At 47.9% G+C, this 20,536-nt stretch overlaps 1 protein-coding gene across 1 annotated transcript; it reads right to left on the minus strand.

The window, feature by feature from the left end:
- Nucleotides 1-16,772: 16,772 nt before the first annotated feature.
- On the minus strand, nt 16,773-17,174 carry LOC133895215 (uncharacterized). The gene has a single exon (XM_062335373.1). The coding sequence runs from the start codon at nt 17,172-17,174 to the stop codon at nt 16,773-16,775; it is 402 nt and encodes a 133-aa protein (XP_062191357.1).
- Nucleotides 17,175-20,536: the final 3,362 nt, after the last annotated feature.

Here is a 20,536-nt window from a genome sequence, read left to right on the forward strand (position 1 = left end):
CGGGCGTGGATGGTGTTTCTTACCAACGGCGGGTAATAGGTGCGGTCGTGGGTTGAGGAATTACCTAGTAAGCATGAGTTTGTATAGGCTCTAACCGTGGGCATTGGGCTTATTACCATCCCTACTTGGAATACCCCGGTCCTTATTTGTGCCTGGCCCAAATATTAATTTTAATTATTTTTTAATGTAAAAATGGGCAAGCGGGTCGACAAGACCCAGCCCAATTTTGCCCTAAAATTTCATCTCGACAACTTATTTTGGATGCTTAGCTCTAAAATGTAACCACCTCCGGGACCTTCTCATAAATGAAAATCGTTCGTGTGGGCGTCTTCCGCCCCTAATTGGTTCATTGGGGAAAAAAATTCCTGCTACAAGCACGTACTGGCCACCAAGGCAAGTTTGAGTCGCAAGGCCGCGTACTGCTGCTGAGATCGCGTAGCTATAACTCCACATGCTCGGCCGGTCGGGCATGTGCGCAGGAGCAGCTGGTGGCATCTCGTGGTGCAGGCGAGTCAGAAACATGCACAGAGGGGCGCGCAGTTGGAAACACACAAAATTGTTGTCATAAAAAGTACAGTAATACAGAAGTGCACACATATGAAAGTATAGTAAAACTAAGTACATCAAAATCATTTGCAATAACATTGCTGGTCTTCTCCTTTCTACCTCTTCGACCTTACGCTTCACTTGTGCTTGTTGATTTTTGTTGCTTCTTCATTCTAATTCTTCTTACCACTTGATACAATTTAGATTCTTTTCTCAGTGAAGGAGGACGACCTCTTCTTCGAACTGCTATTGGACTGAGCACAATTTTGACGTCATATCTAGATTCTTTGAAGTTTGTTGATGTCTTTGAATTTCTTGTTTTTAAGGGAGAAAAACCTCGGCTTATATTGAAAGCCAAACAGAGTACAATAACCAGAGAACAAAGACGAAAAAGAAAAATAGGCTGGGGTGACTAGCACACCAGACGAGTCCCACAAGCGCAACCAAAGTCCAGAAAAAAGGGGTAGGGCCAAGGGGCATCAAACGATCCTATTACACATGGAGAGAGAAGGGCTCAAAGCTCATAAACATCAGTCGGCAGCCTCTCAATTGGATTGAAGCGGTCCAGCCATTCCCTAGATGAGCCCTTTGTTAACTGCTTTAGCCATAAGAGCATTCAGAATGTCTGCTACAATATGGAAAAGAGCTGGGGACAAGGAATCACCTTGTCTCAGACCTTGGTAGGTCCTAAAATAAGGACCCCTTTGGTCATTTATGTTGATGCACACTCTGCCTCCCTTGATAGCCTGTATCACCCATTAATGACTTCTTCTAAGAAAGACCATTTGACCTTGTCATAAGCCTTTTCAAAGTCAATTTTGACCAACACACCCTTTTGATTGGACCTTTTTAACTCGTGAATGACTTCATGTAAGATCACAACCCCTTCCAAGATATTTCTAACTTTTATAAAGGCTGTTTGACTCGACCCAATCACCTCCTTGGCAACTGTGGTGAGCCTGCTATTGAGAGCTTTAGTAACACCTTTGTAGTCAACATTTAGAAGACATATGGGTCTATACTGTTTAATGATATTGGCCTCCTTAGCTTTAGGGATTAGGGTGATGACCCCATAGTTGAGTCTTTTCAGATCCAGCTTTCCAGCATGGAGATCCTTGAACAACTCAAAAATATCTTATTTCACTTCTTGCCAGAAGGCTTTAAAGAAGGTAGAGTTGAAACCATTGGGTCCAGGGGTAGAGTCTCCCTTCATTTGTTTAAAAGCCATCTCAATCTCTTGATCAGTGAAGGGCTGGGTTAAGGCCTTGCCACTCTCCTCTAATAGCCTACCTTGATCCACCCAAAAGTCATGTGTCAATCTCATTCCCCCCTAGAGCTCTGGCCAAACAACTGTTTGTAGAAGGCATATAATGTTCCTAGGTGTTTATCAAGTTCTTCCTTCTCCTTCCATTGGCTAACAAGTGAAAGAATCTAGTGTTAGAGTCTCCTTCCTTGACCCAAGTGTTCCCACTTCTCTGTTTCCAGTAGATTTCCTCCATGGCCAAGATCTTTTCCAGTGCTCTTTCCATCTGGAAACGATTATCCCACTCCTCAGTACATAGACTCTCAGATTCAGCTTTTGTGTCCATCAGAGAAAGTTTGGCGAGGAGATCATCTATGTTTTCCTTTGTTCTCCCATTTGTTGTCTCTACCATCCTCTCATGAATTGTCTAATGTCACATAGGCTTCCATGCCAATTGTCCATAGAAGAGGTGTAAATAGATCTGGCAACCTTTTTGGCACCCCATCTATCACAGACTAGTCTCTTAAAGTTGTCATACAGCAGCCATTGCTTCTCAAAGGTGAAGTATTTCACCATCTGAGGTCCAGCCTCACCATAATCTAGACAGATGGGGCTGTGGTCAGATCCCACCCTTGTCAAGCTCCATGCATGACAAAGGGGAAGTGAAATTCCCAGTCACTAGTCTTTGAATTTCCTTGCTGCTACTGTGTGCATCAATCTTTATTTGCAACTCATTAATGCCATCCATCACCAAGTTGTACAATATGTCTAACCCTGATCCATTCTCTACCACTTCACTGAAACGCTTGCACAAATTATGAAAGCGTCTCACGATTGGTGTACCAAGCTGATCATCATAGGAGCTTTTAATAAATGTGTGCTTGCACTTGAAATCCTTTCTCCATCGAAGCAGTATATATTTGGAAGGGACCTTTTTTATCTCCATGAAAGGAAGTATAGAAAGGATATGGCTACACAAGATCCCTCTAAATTCAAAGCGCCGACTGAAAGTCCTTGATGTCGACTAGAGGGGGGCGGGGTGAATAGTTGTTTCTGAAAATTAAAACTTAGCTGTGGATTAAACAGGTTCCGGAGACTCCGGGAAGTTCCGGAGACTCCGAGTACCGGAGTATCCGAATTGACTCGGATTATCCGGACTATACAGAACCTTCGAAAACAAAGTAACTTAAGAGATTCTACTAGAGATTATGAGCTATCACAATATCTTTAAGATGGATATTTTCTACTGAACAATAAAGGTACAATTTAAATACTCGCAAGCAATAAAATTGAGGCAAATCATCAAATAGCAATTTGAATGAATAACTTGCAAGAATTTAAATGGAGATAAGATTTAAATCCGAAGTTCGGCCACCTCACAAAGAAGTGCCTACGTCTCCGTTGAGGAGCTCACAAAGAGCCGGGTCTTTTCCAACCCTATCCTCTCCCAAGCGACCACAAAGATCGAGCTAGGGTTCTTACTCAAATTGAGGGTAATACAAACTCCCCGTGACACTCCACAGCGATTGAGTGCTCTACGGGTGACTTCTTATCATCTATAAGCACAAAGCTTCAAGAGAAAAGATTTCAATTCGTAGCTATGCAAGAACTCAAATGCTCAAAGGATTTCTTTTTGCTCTCTTCCTCAAATTTCACTCCCCAAACCAAACTCTCAAAACTTTACAAAGATTGAGCACTAGAGAGTTGGGAAGGCTATTGAATGCACTAGAGAGAGTAAATGAGCTGGTGGTTCAGCAAGCCTTAAATGAGAGGGGGTGAAGAGGTATTTATACTCTTCCCTCAAAACTAGTCGTTACTGTGCAAACCAGGCAGACTCGGAGTCTCCGGGTTCACCCGGAGTCTCCGGGTTCACCCGGAGTCTCCGGGTTGAACAGAAAATCGCGCACCTAACCTGTCAGAACTAGCCGTTACACTGACCCGGAGTATCCGAGTTCACCCGGAGTCTCCGTATAATACTTAGAGAAAAACCGACTAGAACTCAAGTTTGGAGGATGCCCGAAAAATCTGGAAGCATCAGACCTCGGAGACTCCGGACCAACTCGGAGACTCCGGTTAAAAATCTTCGCTAACCGAGAGCCTGTCTCGGAGTCTCACTCGGGGACTCCGAGACTTTAACAGCATCCGGAGTATCCGATCAAACTCGAAGACTACAAGATTTAAAATTAAATCGTAACCAAGAGCTCTTCACGGAGACTCACTCGGAGTATCTGAAACAATTGTATTGTGCAGAGTATCTGGGCCATCCCGGAGACTCCGGGCATAGAAATAAATCCTAACTGAGAGCTCTTCTCGGAGTCTCACTCGAAGACTCCGGAACACCTATAGAGTCCGGAGTTTCCGGACCAACCCGGAGACTCCGGAACCAGACAAAACTACCCTTTGATCTCGGTGTTCGTAAGTGATGGTGTCTCTCAAAAATTGGTTTTCATAAAGCACTTTGAGCACTGAGACACTACCAAAACTAAAAAAAACATCCCTCTTAATAGTACGATATTCCTAAGACTCAAAATTCAAATTTAAAAACAGTTGAAATCTAAGAGTCTCTTCATGTCACTTCTTCTTTCTTTTTGAGGGGCATGGACATCTTTTATCCTTTTTCAACGGGACTAACACATGTTCATACACTTGATAAAACCATTATTCCCTTTAATCGTTTATCAGCAATTATCCAGAACCCACAAGGGGCCTAGATGCACTTTCAATCTCCCCATGTTTGGTGATTGATGACAACTCGATTAAAGCTTATAAAAGATAATAGAATTTAAAGTTTTGAATTTTAAGATATTTGGTAAGCTCCCTCTAAATGTGTGCATTGTCTTGAATTTAGAAATTAAGAGCAAATGCACATATTTAAAGAAGATTTGCGAGAGCTCCCCTTATATCTTAGAATTCATGGGGTGCAAAGTGTGTGAGCATTTATATACGTGATGCATATGATATAGTATATCAAAAAATCTAAGAAAGAGAGAAACAAACAATACATCATCCAAATCATTTCATCACACTAGCACCAAATATGATCTTATGAATTTAAAAGGTCTATTACAAGCACACCACATAGTGCATTACAAATATAGCATATGTCTCAGATAATCCAAGGAAACGATGAAGGGATTAAAAGGAAGATAGACATGACACAATCGGATTTCTCTCCCCCTTTGGCATCAAGCACCAAAAAGAAAGACAAGCATAAAGAAAAACTAGCCACTGTCTTCTTCATAGTCATCATTAGCTCCATCATCGGATCCATCTTCATGTCCATCTTCCGAACAACTTGCTTCAGCTTCTTCTGCTTCCTCATCATCATCATCGCTCTCCTCATCATTTTGAGCATGAGAGGTACCCGTAGCAGCTCTTTAGGCTTCATCATACCAAGCCTAGGGGTTTTCAAACTCTGGCTCACTCTCTTCTGCTTCATGAATGACTGGTGAGCAAGGCGGCTGAATGCCAAGGTGGGTATGTATCTCCTTCTGTCTTGCTTCCATCTTCTTCATCCTCATCTTGGTTTTTCGAATCTGAGTTGCATTATGAGTGCAGACACGAAAAATTTCCTTGAGTGCACTTTTGAGAAAAGACTGAGAACCTCTAGAGGATGGAACACGCTGAGGGGCCATGCGTTGTGCACTTGGAGCTGCAGGTGGAGGAGAGGCCGGAGGAGGTGATCGAGAGCTCATCTCACTCTATAGGGCTCGTGCTTCACCTCCTTGAAGAAATTTTTCGTTGTCACCCTCTCAATCATGTACATGATATAGGGTGCATAAGCACAGCTCTTGTTGGCAGTGTAAGAGGTTGCATGAATTTCTTCCCAAACAAAGTCAATCACGCTAAAGGGTTCACCTCCATTAGACATCCGTGCAAGAAGGTTTCTAGATATTCCTTGCACATTGGTTGCATCACCTCCTTTTGAATTCAAGGTGAGACGAAAGAGACTGTTCAGACATTTGTAGAAAGGCTTCATTCCTGCAGTTGTGCCATACATCACTCTTCCTCGATCCAAGTACATGAAATCAATATCATCCGGTGACAATTGATTCTCATTGTGAATCTTTGAATAGTGCAAATCACGAACATCAAAATCAAATAGGTGAGCAAATGATTGATATGAAATTTTGTATTTTTCTCCTTCGATCATCCAAAACATTGACTGATGTTCCTCATGATCATAAGAAATAGTGGCATAAAACTGGGCAATCACCTCAACGCTCCAATCACATTTTAGACCCATGAACTTCTTAATCTTCTTCTCTTCACAAGCAGTGATGACAACATTGAATGTCTGATCGTTTTTCTGTTCCATATACTCCCAATCAATCCACTGCATCGGGGTAATATGATTTTTCTTGGTGAGAATCACGCTTTCATAAAAGTCATCGTGAAACTCATTCCAAAAGCGAGGGTCGGCCACGCTCTTCTCATATTCATACGGGTCTTCATCTCTTTCTTTCTTGCATTTTGCAGCTCTCTTCATGTAATCAATTATCCTCCTTGGGATTTCATGGGATTGATGAGCTCTATAAGGTCGGTGAAGTTTTAGTGGAGCTAGCACAATGTTCTCCTCTTCTATTTCATCATCCTCCCCGTGGATGCTAGAACTAGTATCCACTGCTTTTTCTTTACCACGACCAGCTGTCACAGGAGTTGTTCCTCTTGACCTAAAAGAGCCTCTGCCTCTCATGACTTGTAACTTAGATGATGCCCGAGGCACATTTCCGGATTGTGCCGGCTCCTCAATTCAAATTCCTCTTGTTTCATCTCTCTAAGGAGGGGCATCAGTTTGACCTTGAGCATGAGAGTCACTTTTTTGTTTCTTCCTCCTATCATACCCATAACCTTTGTTTCAACCCATATCAAATGACCTGAGATATACATCAAAGACGTATAAGATAATGCACAAATGTTGATTGAGGCAGACTGTTGAAAAGAAGAAAGGCTGGATACTCCGGGTGACATAACTCCGGGGCACGTAGGGTTTTCTTGATTCCTTTTCCACATTGCAAACCCTCCTAGGGATTGATTCTAGGGACCATAAGGGACGTATTCACCGAAGGAATTTGATTTTGAACCAAGATATTTGGAGATCGGGTGAAAAAGTACCTTTTGGTCTAAAAGAGGCACCGAGGTTCAATCCGGAGGAAAGGTCGGAGATTAAGAGCTTGAAAACAAGAAGAATCCAAGATCCTCGTGAAAAATCCTTAGTTGAAGCTTGAAATCACCAGAGCCCTCTCTTTGTGGAGAAGGGAAGGAAATAGATGCAAAAGGATGGAAGAGAGAGGAGAAACTGAAGGGATTGCTGTATAAACTGGGTTACTCGGAGACTCCGGGCTGGCCCGGAGACTCCGAGTGGAGTCAGACGCAAAAACCAAGAGCCCGTCCCGGAGGGTGACCCGGACCCTCTGGGTGAGTAACAGAATCCGGATACTCCGGGTGGTCCCGGAGACTCCGGGTTCTGTTAACTCAACAGAACCATAGGCTCATGAAACAGTGTCAGATTCCGGATACTCCGGGATAGTCTGAACATTCCAGGATCTGTAGAATTTCCAGAATGAGATAGGGGCTGAGAGAAGATTGATGGATAATTTGAGACATATATATTTACCATTTGTGATCAGCCAACAAATATCATTACATAACTATGATCACAAGTAGCAAAATATGATCCGAAGATCAAAGATCCAAATTTTCAAATATTGCACACAAGATTTTTGAAAAACCTATCTATAAAATTACAAATCTACAACAGTCAATTGTATGCAATATGTCAAGCCACGTTGCGAGAATCTAGGATATTGAGCTCACATCTCAACTCGCAAAATCTCCGCTCATCTAATGGCTTTGTGAGGATATCGACTAGTTGTTTTTCGGTTCTCACATGGCGAATATCGATATCCCCTTTTGTAGAGTGGTCTCTCAAGAAGTGGTGACGTATATCGATGTGTTTAGTTCTTAAGTGTTGTACGAGATTATTGGCTATCTTGATGGCACTCTCATTGTCACACAAAAGTGAAACTTTGGTCATGTTATAGCCGTAATCTCTCAATGTTTGTCTCATCCAAAATAGTTGAGCACAACAAGCTCCTGCTGCAACATACTCGGCTTCGGCGGTGGATAGAGTTACAGAATTTTGTTTCTTGGATGACCAAGACACCAAGGACCTACTCAAGAATTGGCAAGTCTCGGATGTACTCTTCTTATCCACCTTGCAACCGACATAGTCGGAGTTCGAATAGCTGATAAGTTCGAAGGATGAACCTTTGGGATACCACAAGCCAAGATATGGAGTATGAACTAAATATCTAAGAATTCTCTTAATGGCCATTAAATAGCACTCCTTAGGAGCGGCTTGAAATCTTGCACACATGCACACACTAAGCATAATATTGGACCTAGATGCATAAAGGTAAAGTAAAGAACCGATCATAGAACGATGTACCTTTTGATCCACGGCCTTACCTTGTTCATTTAGGTCGAGATGCCCATTTGATTGCATTGGAGTCTTGATGAGCTTTGCATTCTCCATATCAAACTTCTTAAGCATATCCTTGATATACTTCGTTTGACAAATGAAGGTTCCTTCCTTAAGTTGTTTGATTTGAAATCCTAGGAAGAACTTTAATTTACCCATCATTGACATCTCGAATCTCTTGGTCATGATCCTACTAAACTCTTCACAAAATATTTTGTTAGTAGAATCAAATATAATGTCATCGATATATATTTGGCAAACAAATAAATCATTATCAACATTCTTAGTAAAAAGAGTAGAATCGGCTTGGCCTATTTCAAAGCCTTTCTTAATGAGAAAATCCCTAAGGCATTCATACTATGCTCTAAGAGCTTGCTTAAGCCCATAGAGCACCTTATGGAGTTTATATACATGACGAAGGCATTTGGGATCTTCAAATCCGGGAGGTTGCTTTACGTACACCAATTCAGAGATTGGTTCATTTAGGAAAGCGCTCTTCACGTCCATTTGATATAGCTTGAAAACATGGTGAGTAGCATAGGCAAGTAATATACGAATTGACTCAAGCCTAGCTACAAGAGCATAACTCTCACCAAAATTCAAACCTCTTATTTACGTGAAGCCTTGAGCAGCCAACCTTGCTTTGTTTCTTGTAACGATCTCATTCTCATCTTGTTTGTTACGGATAACCATGGAACCGTCCGAGGGATATTTTTTCAACCCTTTGTGACATCAACTGTAGACTAATGATGGTCACTTTCCATTTATTGTTTACAGGAACTTGTGCCCTCGTACTGGGCACTCCCTGAAGGGCCTCCCCCCTGGTAGATAAAAGGGGGGCAGCACCATGTAATAGAGATCCGAAGGATCAGATCGAAAGAGATCCAGAGAAAGAGAGAGATCCGAAGAGCATTGATAACATACAGAACACACAGGAGTAGGGTATTACGCCTCCGTGCGCTCTGAACCTGTCAAAATCCTTGGTGCATTCATTTCTACTAGCTGACGACGATCCATCCTGCCTAAGTCCCACACGCATTAACCCCACATACGAGGTAGTTCCAGGACCAGCCTCCCGGCCGAATCTCGAAGGGGATCCCTCAGGATCCCTACTCGCAGTGTTCATACACCAATAGGTGAGCGTGTCTGTGCTCGAGCCAACCAGGCCAGGGGTCTTTCCCCTGCACATACCAATCACGTAAGTTATCACTTGCTATTTAAATTCATCACATCAGTATGAATCGTTAATATACGCCTATATTACTCTTGTTCCGAGTGTTCCTCTGGAACCCATGTGTTAATCTGCTTGGTGAGATGCTCGACTCGTGCGCGAAAAATACGCTCTCTCTCATTTTCCCGCTGACAAAAACGGATGCTAGTCGGTATGCGGCACAGGTGGCGATCGCTGACCTAAATCCGTTGTGGTAGGCTGTGGTGCCCGGCTGTTGTGGCAATACCCCGAGCACTACCGAGCCTCTGGGGTTCTCGGGTGGTTCTACCGCTCGAGCATGAGTGGTCGGGACCACCTAGTCCCTTGGGGCGGGCTGTCGATGCTCGGCCTGGTTAGTCCCAGCCCGAACACCACCAAACCATGGGACCTCTTGGTCGTATCTCTATCTGTGCACTTCGCAGGTCTGGGCATTCGAGAGGTCGCGGGTCAGAAACGAGAGCAAGCTATAATAAATACCGCACCGACAGAGCACACCAAGCAAAGAAACCTTGCCTATTTAATCTTACAGAGAAATGCTCGAGAACCAAGCGACCCGAGCACAAGGGCATCAGTACCCAGGGCGCTGCCGAGCCTCTGGGGTCCTCAGGTAATCCTACTGCTCGGGCATCAGTGGTCGGGACCACCTAGTCCCCGGGAAGGGCTCAGGTGCTAAAAGGATGACCTGGGGGCTGACACCAACTCGGTAAGTCACTACTTGGCGTATCTTCATAAAAAAGTCGTGTGAATTTCCGTTCATACATACGTAATAACTATTGTTCCCGAGTTATTCTCGGGACCCTCTTATGCTAATCTGCTCGGCGAGGTGATCTCCTCACGCGCAAAACCCCACCCTCGTATTCGCTTTTCAGGAACGACAAAGACAAACGATAGTCGGTGTAACGCACAGGCGGCAATCGCTGACCTAAGTCCTTATGGTAGGCTGTGGTGCCCGGCTGGCATGGCAGTACCCCGAGCACTACCGAGACTCTGGGGTTCTCAGATAGTCCTACTGCTCGAGCATGAGTGGTTGGGACCATCTGGTCCCCGGGGTCTGGCTGTCGGTGCTCGGCCTGGTCAGTCCTACCCCGGACACCACCAGACCATGGGGACTCTTGGTTGCATTTCCGCCTGTGCGCATCTCCGGTCTATTTGTTTGAGAGGTCACGAGGCAGAAATCGTTCACGAGTCGCAATGGGTACCGTGCTAGGTGGACTCACTTCCCGAGCAAAAGAGTTTGTGTCTATCTGTGTCTATTTGACTCAGCAGCCGTGTACTCGCAAGCGCCCGGGGGCTGCACGCCCCGAGCACGGGATCCTACTCACGGGCTCAGGGGCTGGATGCTCGGGAGCCGAGTACCCCGAGCACTACTGAAACCTGAGGGTCTCGGGTGGTCCTGCTGCTCGAGCGTGAGTGGCCGGGGCAACCTTGTTCTCGGGGGTAAAATGCCGGTGCTCTGCCTAGTCAGTGCCTCCCGAGACATCGGTACAAACAAAATCAAGGAATAAGAAGTACAAAACGGAGTACGATTCCAAGGACAGCTTCTAATATACTGAAGGGAGCCAATCAACAGGGAATCACTTCCAGAATTACAACTTTCAAAAAGAAGAGAAAACCTCTAACTTATTATAGGCTACGGAGGAGGTCACGCGTCATCGCCGCTATCACTGCCCAGGCCCGGCTCCCGCACAAAAAATTCCGCCACTTCGGTGGCAACATCACGTATGGCTGCCCGAGCGGCGGCTTCCTCCGCCTCAACCACGCCCTGTCGGGCAGGCTCCAGTGGGAAGGCGGGGTTTCAGCTACGATAGCAAGCGAGAACGAGCTCGGCCACACCTTGGGCTAGCGCACGCCCCTCCTGGGTCGCCAGTTCCTAGACCGCGACGGGGAGAGCCTCCAGGCGTCGGGCGATCTCCGAGAACCCAAGGGCAAGATGGCCTAGCGTATCCAGCCCTTGGGAACCCACCATCATGGACCCGAGCCCGGCCGCCTCCACGGAGCCCCGGGCCTGCCGAAGGACGTCCTGCATCATCGCCTTAACATGCGTCCGCTCTTCACAGACGGCATTAAGATCCTCCTCGGCTTTTTTCAGCCAAGCTTCAAGACCTTTGTTGCAGGCAATGCTGGCGGGAACGTCCTTCGCGGCTCGTGCCTCCTGGAGTTGGGCAGCCACCTTGGTGCGGGCCCGCTCTAGTTGCTCTGCCCGGGCCTCGATGGCCTGCTCTCGGGTAGTTACGCCTGCCTCCTGGTTGGCGAGGTTCTCCTCCCGGGCGGTAAGCGCTGACGACGCCAAGTCAGCATCCATCTCGCGCAGCGCAACCTGCTCCTCCCGGCGGAGAACGTTGGTGCGGCCGCGTTCGAGATCTTGGGCTTGGCGGCGGAAGTCCGTCTCAGCGAATCACAAGGTTTCCTCCCTCTTGCCGACTGCCTCCTCCCGTGAGGCAACCACCTCCTCGCGCAAGGCAAGCTGCTCCTCATGAGTGGCCAGCTCACCGGTGCGCTCCTTTGACGCTTGGTCGCTCAGCGCCGTGAGCTACCCCTAGCGTTCGGCCTCTTTCTGTGCGGCGACGGCCTCCTCGCGCACTTCTTCCAGGGCCTCCCGCTCCGTGGCTAGCTCCTGCAGGGACCTCTTGTAGGCTGTGCGGGCCGTGGCCACGCGGGTCTCCAGAAGCTTGCGGGCCTCCTCCAGCCGGCATCTTTCGTCAACAAGGGCGGCACGCTCCTCTTCGAGCTCAACCCTCTCCACCGCAATGGCCGCCTCGAGTCGCCCGATGACCTCCCGAGTGCTCCCCAGCACCTCGGGGAGGGGTTCCGGGGCCTGGCCAGGGGATGGCTGAGAGCTGGATCCCATCCGCGCCTTTTCAGCAGAGGCGCTCGGGGACCCCGACGGCGGCTGCGCCAGCACCACCCTTGTCACGACGGCCTCCCCTGAAGCCAGTTGCTCCTCCCCAGTCGGAGGGCTCGGGGCAGAGCCAGCCTGGGCTCTCAACTCAGGGCCAGAGGAAGGCCTTGGTTACTCGGGAGACGCTCGGTCTCCTGAAGAGCCCTTGGGCAGCCTGGAATGGAAAGAGATCAACCCCCAACCAAAACACGGGCAAAACGAGATCGAAGAAAAAAAGGGGCTTACGTGGTTTTGGCCCGTGGTACCGCCATCGGGACTGCGGGATTTGGAATTCTGGGGCCTTTGGCTTGGGCTCCGGCCTTCTACTCTTTGGGGGTGGGCTCTGGCCCCTGGGCCGTTGTGAACTGGTCCCAGCATCCACCCCGGGACCTACTCCCGAGGGCTGGCCAGTCCAGCTGTCGGCCGAGGGTCTCGGTGCGGGGATGGCGGAGGTGATAGCGATGAAGAGGATGAAGATGGTAGGGCGATGGGCGACTGGGGACGCTTCCCCTTGTCGCCCTGGCTCGGTGATCTACCATCGTCTGCGGCAGCGCCCCGCCCTCTGTTGTCGTCTGCCCCGGGAATATGCAGTGTCCCGGGGTCTCGGCGCCCCGTGCAATCCGTCGGCCCCTGGGCGTCAAAGATCGGCATCGACTCCTGCAGAGCCGTCTGGCCCGGGTCTGAGCAAAGTGCCAGGTCTTCACGTGGCAGGACCGCCCAGGTGAGGTCTTCAATGCCGATTACCACCTTGAGCAGCGCCACCAGGGCCCCCTCATCAAGGTTCCCGCCGTCACCTATACACGTCCTCGTCACATCACGAGACCCGGTGTACATCCAGGCAGGACGGACGCGTTCCCTCAAGGGGGTCAGCCGGCAGCACAGGAAGTCGGCGACCACCATTAGCGAGGTAAGGCCCACCCAGCGCAGGTTTTCGATGCGGTTCAGCACTGGGCGCAGGTGTGGGGGCTGACGTCGACGTAGACCCAGTCCCGGCGCCAGTCATCCCACTTGCAGCGTAGCACCTGCTGGATGTAGGCGTCGCCGACACCCTCCCACAGGTGAAAGTTGCAGCAGCCCATGACCTCCACATCATCCGACCCCTTCTTCTTCCCGACCGCTCGGAGGATGAAGAAGTGCCGGAAGAGCGCCACAGACGGCGGCACCCCTACGAACATCTCGCAGAGGTTGGCGAAGACCGCCAGGATCACCACCGAATTCGGGCTTAGGTGGGCCAACTGGACGCCGTAAGTGTCCAGCACCTGCATGAAGAATGCTGAAAATGGCGGCACTAGACCGGCGGCCACGAAGGAGACAAAGATGATGATCTGCCCAGGCCCACGTGGGGCGGGCGGATGGGTGGCCGGTGTCACCACCGATGCTCCCCGCTGGCCAGCAAGGACCATAAGCTTCCGCGCCCTCCTCATTCAGGAGGCGGGATTTCGGCAAAATGGCACCGACGTTCGACGCTTCCCGATGGCCGCCTCCTGCCCTTGGCATTTTTAGTGGTGGGAAGTGCGCTGGAGGTGGCTGGAGTCAAGGTGCACTGAAGGCTGAAGAGAAGGCTCCCAGTGCTCAAGAATGGCAAAGGCAAGAATGGCGATTAAGGAAGGCAACGGTCCGTTGCCTCTCCCCTTTTTTTATCGCTGGGAGTTCAAACGTCTTATTCCTCAGCGTAATAAGTGAGGCACGTCTTCCTCGGTTCGCGCGGAAGCCTGGGCGTCTCCCGCCTCATCATTGCCTTCCTCGAAAGTTGAAAGGGTGCGCGCCCTTTTGGCTCCTCCTGGGGTTATACCAAGAGCTTGGGCCTAAAAATTGCAAGGCTCACAAAGATTTTGGCACCGGGCGACAGAAAACCACGTGGCACCAATGCTGTGATCGGCCTCGAAGAAATAGGGTCCCACCCTCAGAATCTAGACCATCGCCTACCAATGGGCCTGGGGGCTGCTGTCGGTGATACGGGATCTGGGGGTTCCCGAGTCCCGAGGCCAGAACAACGCAGTGCCACATGGCGCCTTCCCTTAGGGACCACCTCTCCGAGGGCCCGAGAGAAGCAAGGTCCGGGAGTGGGTGCTCGGGGCCAAGAACAGTTGGTCCCTGAGTACCCGAGGGAAGCAAGGTCCAGAAGTGGGTGCTTGGGGCCAAGAACAGTTGGTCCCCGAGTACCCAGAGAGCCTCGAGGATCCGAGGGAAGTAAGGTTCGGGAGTGGGTGCTCGGGGCCAAGAACAGTTGGTCCCCGAGTACCCAGAGAGCCCCGAGGACCCGAGGGAAGCAAGGTCCGGGAGTTGGTGCTCGGTGCCAAGAACAGTTGGTCCCCGAGTACCCAGAGAGCTCTGAGGACCCGAGGGAAGCAAGGTCAGGGAGTGGGTGCTCGGGACCAAGAACAGTTGGTCCTCAAGTACCTAGAGAGCCACGAGCACCCGTCAAGCCCCATGCCGGTGGACCCCGCAAGGACTCCACGATGAGGTGTCAGTCAGTGGGAGGCCCGATACCGCATTTAATGGGGAGCGTGGACGGTCACATCCAGCCATTTTCCCCCACGCCTGCCATACTGAATACGCCAGTCCCTGCTGCCGCTTAGCAGGAAGGCGTGGGCACAATTAATGCGGCAGGTCCCATCGCATGTCCCCTCGCGGGGCCCATGAAGAAAGACAGTTTGAAGATATCTTTGATGGGCACGAGGCTTATCGCCCTGTCACATCAGACCGCGTCAGACCTACTCTGCCCAAACGGGCATGAGAGAGTACTCAGAGGCTGGCCACTGGGCGCCCCTGCGCCTACTAAAGCAGGAACGCGAAGACCAATAGAACCGTCCGAGGGATATTTTTTCAACCCTCTGTAACATCAACTGTAGACTAATGATGGTCACTTTCCATTTATTGTTTACGGGAACTTATGCCCTCGTACTGGGCACTCCCTGAAGGGCCTCCCCCCTGGTAGATAAAAGGGGGGAGCACCTTGTAATAGAGATCCGAAGGATCATATCGAAAGAGATCCGAAGGATCAGATCAAAAGAGATCCAGAGAAAGAGAGAGATCCGAAGAGCATTGATAACATACAGAACACACATGAGTAGGGTATTACACCTCCGTGCGGCCTGAACCTGTCAAAATCCTTGGTGCATTCATTTCTACTAATTGACGATGATCCATCCTGCCTAAGTCCCACACGCATTAACCCCACGTACGAGGTAGTTCCAGGACCAGCCCCCCGACCGAATCTCGAAGGGGATCCCTGCTCGCGGTGTTCATCTACCAACAATACTCTTCTCTCAGGTCATATGATTTGTGCATCCACTATCAATCACCCAACTTGATCCACTGGAGGAGTATGCCTACAAAACAAAAGTTAAGCCTTTGCTTTAGATACCCAAATTTGTTTGGATCCTTTCATGTTAGTCACAAGAATTTTTGGTACCCACACACTCTTTTTCACAATTCTATCCTTTGTGCGGGTACCAACATATAGAGCAACCACTTTACCACGGTGATTCCTCTTGAGCATGTAAGAACCATAAAAAGAGGATTGAGGCACATAAGCTTTATGTTGCTTCACTTCAGAGGTATGATCGGCTTGCTCGCTTCCTTTGATGAATTTTATGCACTCTTTGCCCTTGATCACAATACGCTAATTTGATTTGCTTGTATGCATGTAAATACCGAGATCTCTCTTTAGCTTGTTGTCTTTGGCCTCAATGATTTTGTATAGTGCATCCTTTGATTTATAGGTTTCAATGCAACCATACATGATCAAGGCATTTAGCCTTTTATTCTCCTTTTGTAAAGCTTGCAAGGATTCAATGTTAGTAGCACAAGCATTTATATCTATGTTATAGCACCGAGAATAACTATTACTTGTGGAAACATTAGAGACTAAGGTTGCATCATTAGATTGGGATGAGCTATTTTTGAGAATGTTAATTTGTGATTCAAGAGTTTTATGATTTTCATTTAAACTTGACAATTTTTCTTGAAGTATAGAATTATCATTCTCAACACTAGTAATTGAGCTATTGTTCAAATTTAGTTCTTTGGTCAATTTCTCAACTTTCTCCCTTTCTTTAGCAAGAAGTTCATCGAGTTCAAGATTTCTCTCATTTTCAAGGAAGAGCAAGTCTTCTTGCTTCTCGAGGATCTCCTCTTGACCCTCTATTGTTTCCATAAGTTCTTTCAATTTAAGCATGGCATTTTTATTAAGACCTTTAAACATACTTTCATCACAACTATCACTATCACTATCACTATCACTAACTAAAGGCTTAGGATGTGATTTTACCTTTCGCCCTTTTGCCATGAAGCATGTGGGAGTGTCATCGTCGCTCATTTCCTCAAATAATAATTTTGTTGGTGTAGGGGCTCGAATGGCGATGGTGGCGACTCCTTCATCATCGGAGTCGGAGTCGGAGTTTGAATCTCACTCCTCGCCAATATGAGCATGACCGGAATATTTCTTCTTGTATGCCTTACTCTTGTTCTTTTTAAATGGCTTGCCCTTCTTTTCTTCTTTGTCTTTGCTCTTCTTCTTGTTAGGGCAATCCGCTATGAAATGGCCAACTTCGCCACACTCATAGCATGCCCTCTTGGAAGTTCTTCTCTTGGGCATATCTCTTTTATACTTGCTATATCCTCCCTTCCTCATGAATTTCGTGAACTTTCTTACAAATAAAGCAACTTCTTCATCATCGGAGCTTTCGTCTTCACTTGAGCAAGATTCTTCAACTTGTTTGCTCTTGTTTGCCTTGAAAGCTATATCTTTGTTCTTGGAGGAGGAGCTTTGCTTGGACAAGTTCTTCACTTTATTTGCTTCTACTTCCATTAGCTCATGAGCAAGTATTCTCCCAAGAACATCAATTGGGGTGAGCCTCCTTTCCCGGATGAGGGTGATCAAGGTTGGATTTCTTGGAGCAAAGGCTCTAAGTAACCTTCTCACAACCTTGTGATCATCGAGTTCTTCACTCCTAAGTCATCTTATCTTGTTCACAAGCACCATCATCCAATCATACATTGCTTGTGGAGTCTCATCATCCTCCATGACATATCTTCCCAACTTGCCTTCAAGTAATTCAATCTTGGATTCCCTCATACTAGTTGTACCTTCGTGTGACACTTGAAGTGTGTCCCAAATTGATTTAGCCTCCTCAAACCCATCCACCTTGTTGAACTCTTCGGGGCTTAAGGCGCTAAGTAGGACACTTGTTGCTTGGGCATTTCTATGTATGGCTTCTTCTTGTTCGGGAGTGAGCTCCATGTCTTCGGTCGGAAAATCAATACCTACACACACGATTCTCCAAATGCTCGGATGGAGCAATATTAAATGCATCTTCATCTTGTGCCTCCAAGCGGCGTAATGAATACCATCAAAAAATGGTGCATGCCCGAACGGCACGTGTCGGTGACACAGGAACCGGGGATCCCTGAGTCCCGAGGCCAGCACAGCAGAGTGCCACGTGGCGCCCTCCCTCGGGGGTTATCTCCCCGAGGTCCGAGAAGACCAAGTTCCGGGAGAGGGTGCTCGGGGCCACGAACGGTGGTCCCCGAGTGCCCGGGTTCCCCGATGACCCGAGAAGATCAAGTGCCGGGAAGAGGGTGCTCGAGGCTGCGAACAGTGGCCCCCGAGCACCCAAGTTCCCCGATGATAAGAAAAGCCAAGTTCCGAGAGAGAGTGCTCGGGGCCGTGAACAGTGGCCCCCAAACACTCGGTTCCCCGAGGACTAAGAAAGGGTGTATCCGGGAGAGAGTGCTCAGGGCTGCGAACAGTGGCCCCCGAGCACTCGGTTCCCCGAGGGTCTGAGAAATCCTTCGCCAGTGGTCCCCACAGAGGCCCAGCGGTAAGGTGTCAACTAGTGAGAGGCCCGATGCTGCATTTAAGAGGGTGCGTGGCCTGTCACTTCCAACTGCTCCCCCCACGCTTGCTGTCAGTTCCTGCCACGGTCTGGTAGGGAGACGTGGGGATATTTAATGCACGGGTCTCATCGTGTGTCATCCGGCGCGCCTCGGGATAACGTCGCAGAGCTCGAGGCGCCCTGCCTGCCGCCCTACTGTGTCAGACCTGCTCTGATCGGACAGGCACGTCGGGCTGCTCGGTGGCTGCCCGGTGGGCACTCCCTGCGGCGCCCGTTGAAAAACGGTATGATGACGAATAAGACCGGACGGAAGCGCGTTTTCAACCCTCCCCGTCACCTCACGCAGCAACCCATGATGGTTGCTTTCCATTTATGGTGCCTCGGAACTCGCGCGCATCCTTTCTGGGCACGCTACAGCCCCGGTGGGTATATAGGCGGGGCGGGCTCCCCGGAGAAAGACAAGGTGAGTTCAAGTTCAGTACGAGCTAAGTTAGAGTTCGAGGATTAGTTAGACCGGAGTTGAAGTGGAGATTGACGAACCAGAAGACAAGTCTCGAGGAACAAGGAGCACGAAGCTCTAGACTAGACAAACATTCTTGTAACCCAGCAGATACTCAGAGAGATATTCTCAGAGCATTTATAACATACACACAGGAGTAGGGTGTTACGCTCAGTGCGGCCCGAACCTGTCTAAAAATCCCTGAGCATTTACTACTTCCTGCATCCGATCATACCATTTCACCTGCATCCCATTCACTCCCATTTATTTCACCTACGAAGCGGATTTAGAATCATCCCCCGGCCGAATCTCAAAGGGGGTCTCTCCGGATCCACGCTTGAGGAGTTCACCCTCCGACAACACGGAAATGAAGTTGTTAGAAGAGAAATTTAATTTGCTATAATCGAAATTGATTTCAACTCCCTTTCTTTCTTTGGAACCACCGGCGGTTGACGCATCTCCCAAATCCATTTGTCTTCTAGAACCACCACCCGAGGTTTCACCTTTGGGGCTTTTCGAGCTTTTCTCTCCAGATGCCGACATCTCTAATTCCTCCAAATGATTAAGCCTTATAAGAAGTTAGGCTCTGATATCAATTGAAAGTACTTGATATCAACTAGAGAGAATGAATAGTTATTTTTAAAAATTAAAACCCACCAAACTTTCAAAAATCTTCTTCATGATATGCCACAAACACCATCTATGTCGAGCTTTGGGGAATACTTCTTCAGTAGCATTCTGCATTGCTTTACACTGATCAGTAATTATGGCATTTGGTGCTTTATTTGACATACAAGACAGCCAAGATCTGAACAACCAGACAAAAGTCTCTGTTTCTTCGTTAGATAGCAGACCACATCCTAATAGAATGGATTCCCCGTGATGATTTACACCAACAGAAGGAGCAAATGGCATGTGGTACTTGTTAGTCAAGTATGTAGTGTCACATGTCACAACATCTGAGAAAGATTCATATGTAGCCCTACTTCTTGCATCTACCCATAAAACATTTCTTAGCTGGGAGTCCTCGTCAAAGTCATGACATAAATTTTTTTTGGATCTTTGGACTGCATACGGAGGAAATATGGATAAACTGCATGCGCATCTCCAGCACCAAGCTTCAACTATCTTACATCTTGCAAATAGTTCCTGCACTTCTTCTCACCAAATTCAAGATTTTCATAGCCTCCAGCTTCCATAACGAGAGAACTAAAATTCTTGTTTATACGAATTCCTGCTTGGTCATTCAACTCTAGCCTTCTCTTAGCATGCAAATCAAGTTTCTTGTGACACCTGAGAAGTCTTGCTTTGCCGGGACTCAAAGCATGATTATTGGTCATGCGTGAGAGTACTAACGCGGAACTTTTCACCATAAAGATAGAAGTTACTTTAGCTGGGCACTACGACCTTGTCGAGGGGTTAGGTTTGAATGTGTTCTTCGATGTGTACTGAGCCTTTCCTTGTCTGCTACAAGCGTGAAATATTTCACCTTGCCATCTTCAGTCCTTTTAGAGCCTCTTCTTGTCACACCAAATCCCATATTTTGAGCATAACTTTTGTAGAAACTGGTAGCATGGTCCTGACTGTCAAATAACATTCCACTCTTCAGCTCCAAAAGGACATCTTTCTCTATTTGAATCAGTTCTAATCTCCTCAACAACAAAGTCATCTTCCTCATAATGCATAGTCTTGTTCAGTGGCGGACCGAGAATTTGACGATTGGATATTCAGTATTAAAAAAAAATATTTAATCTAAAATACGAGAAATCTATAGTAGCGTAAATTTTAAAGTATAAATTGTTTATAGTAGAGAAGTTTCAATTAATTAAGAGAAAT

The sequence above is a fragment of the Phragmites australis genome, chromosome 16 (assembly GCF_958298935.1).
Source record: "Phragmites australis chromosome 16, lpPhrAust1.1, whole genome shotgun sequence".
In the NCBI taxonomy this organism is placed as follows: Eukaryota; Viridiplantae; Streptophyta; class Magnoliopsida; order Poales; family Poaceae; genus Phragmites; species Phragmites australis.

Excerpts from the sequence above, each read along its gene's own strand:
- LOC133895215 (XM_062335373.1), bottom strand. The coding sequence starts at position 17,174 with ATGGAAGTAGAAGCAAATAAAGTGAAGAACTTGTCCAAGCAAAGCTCC.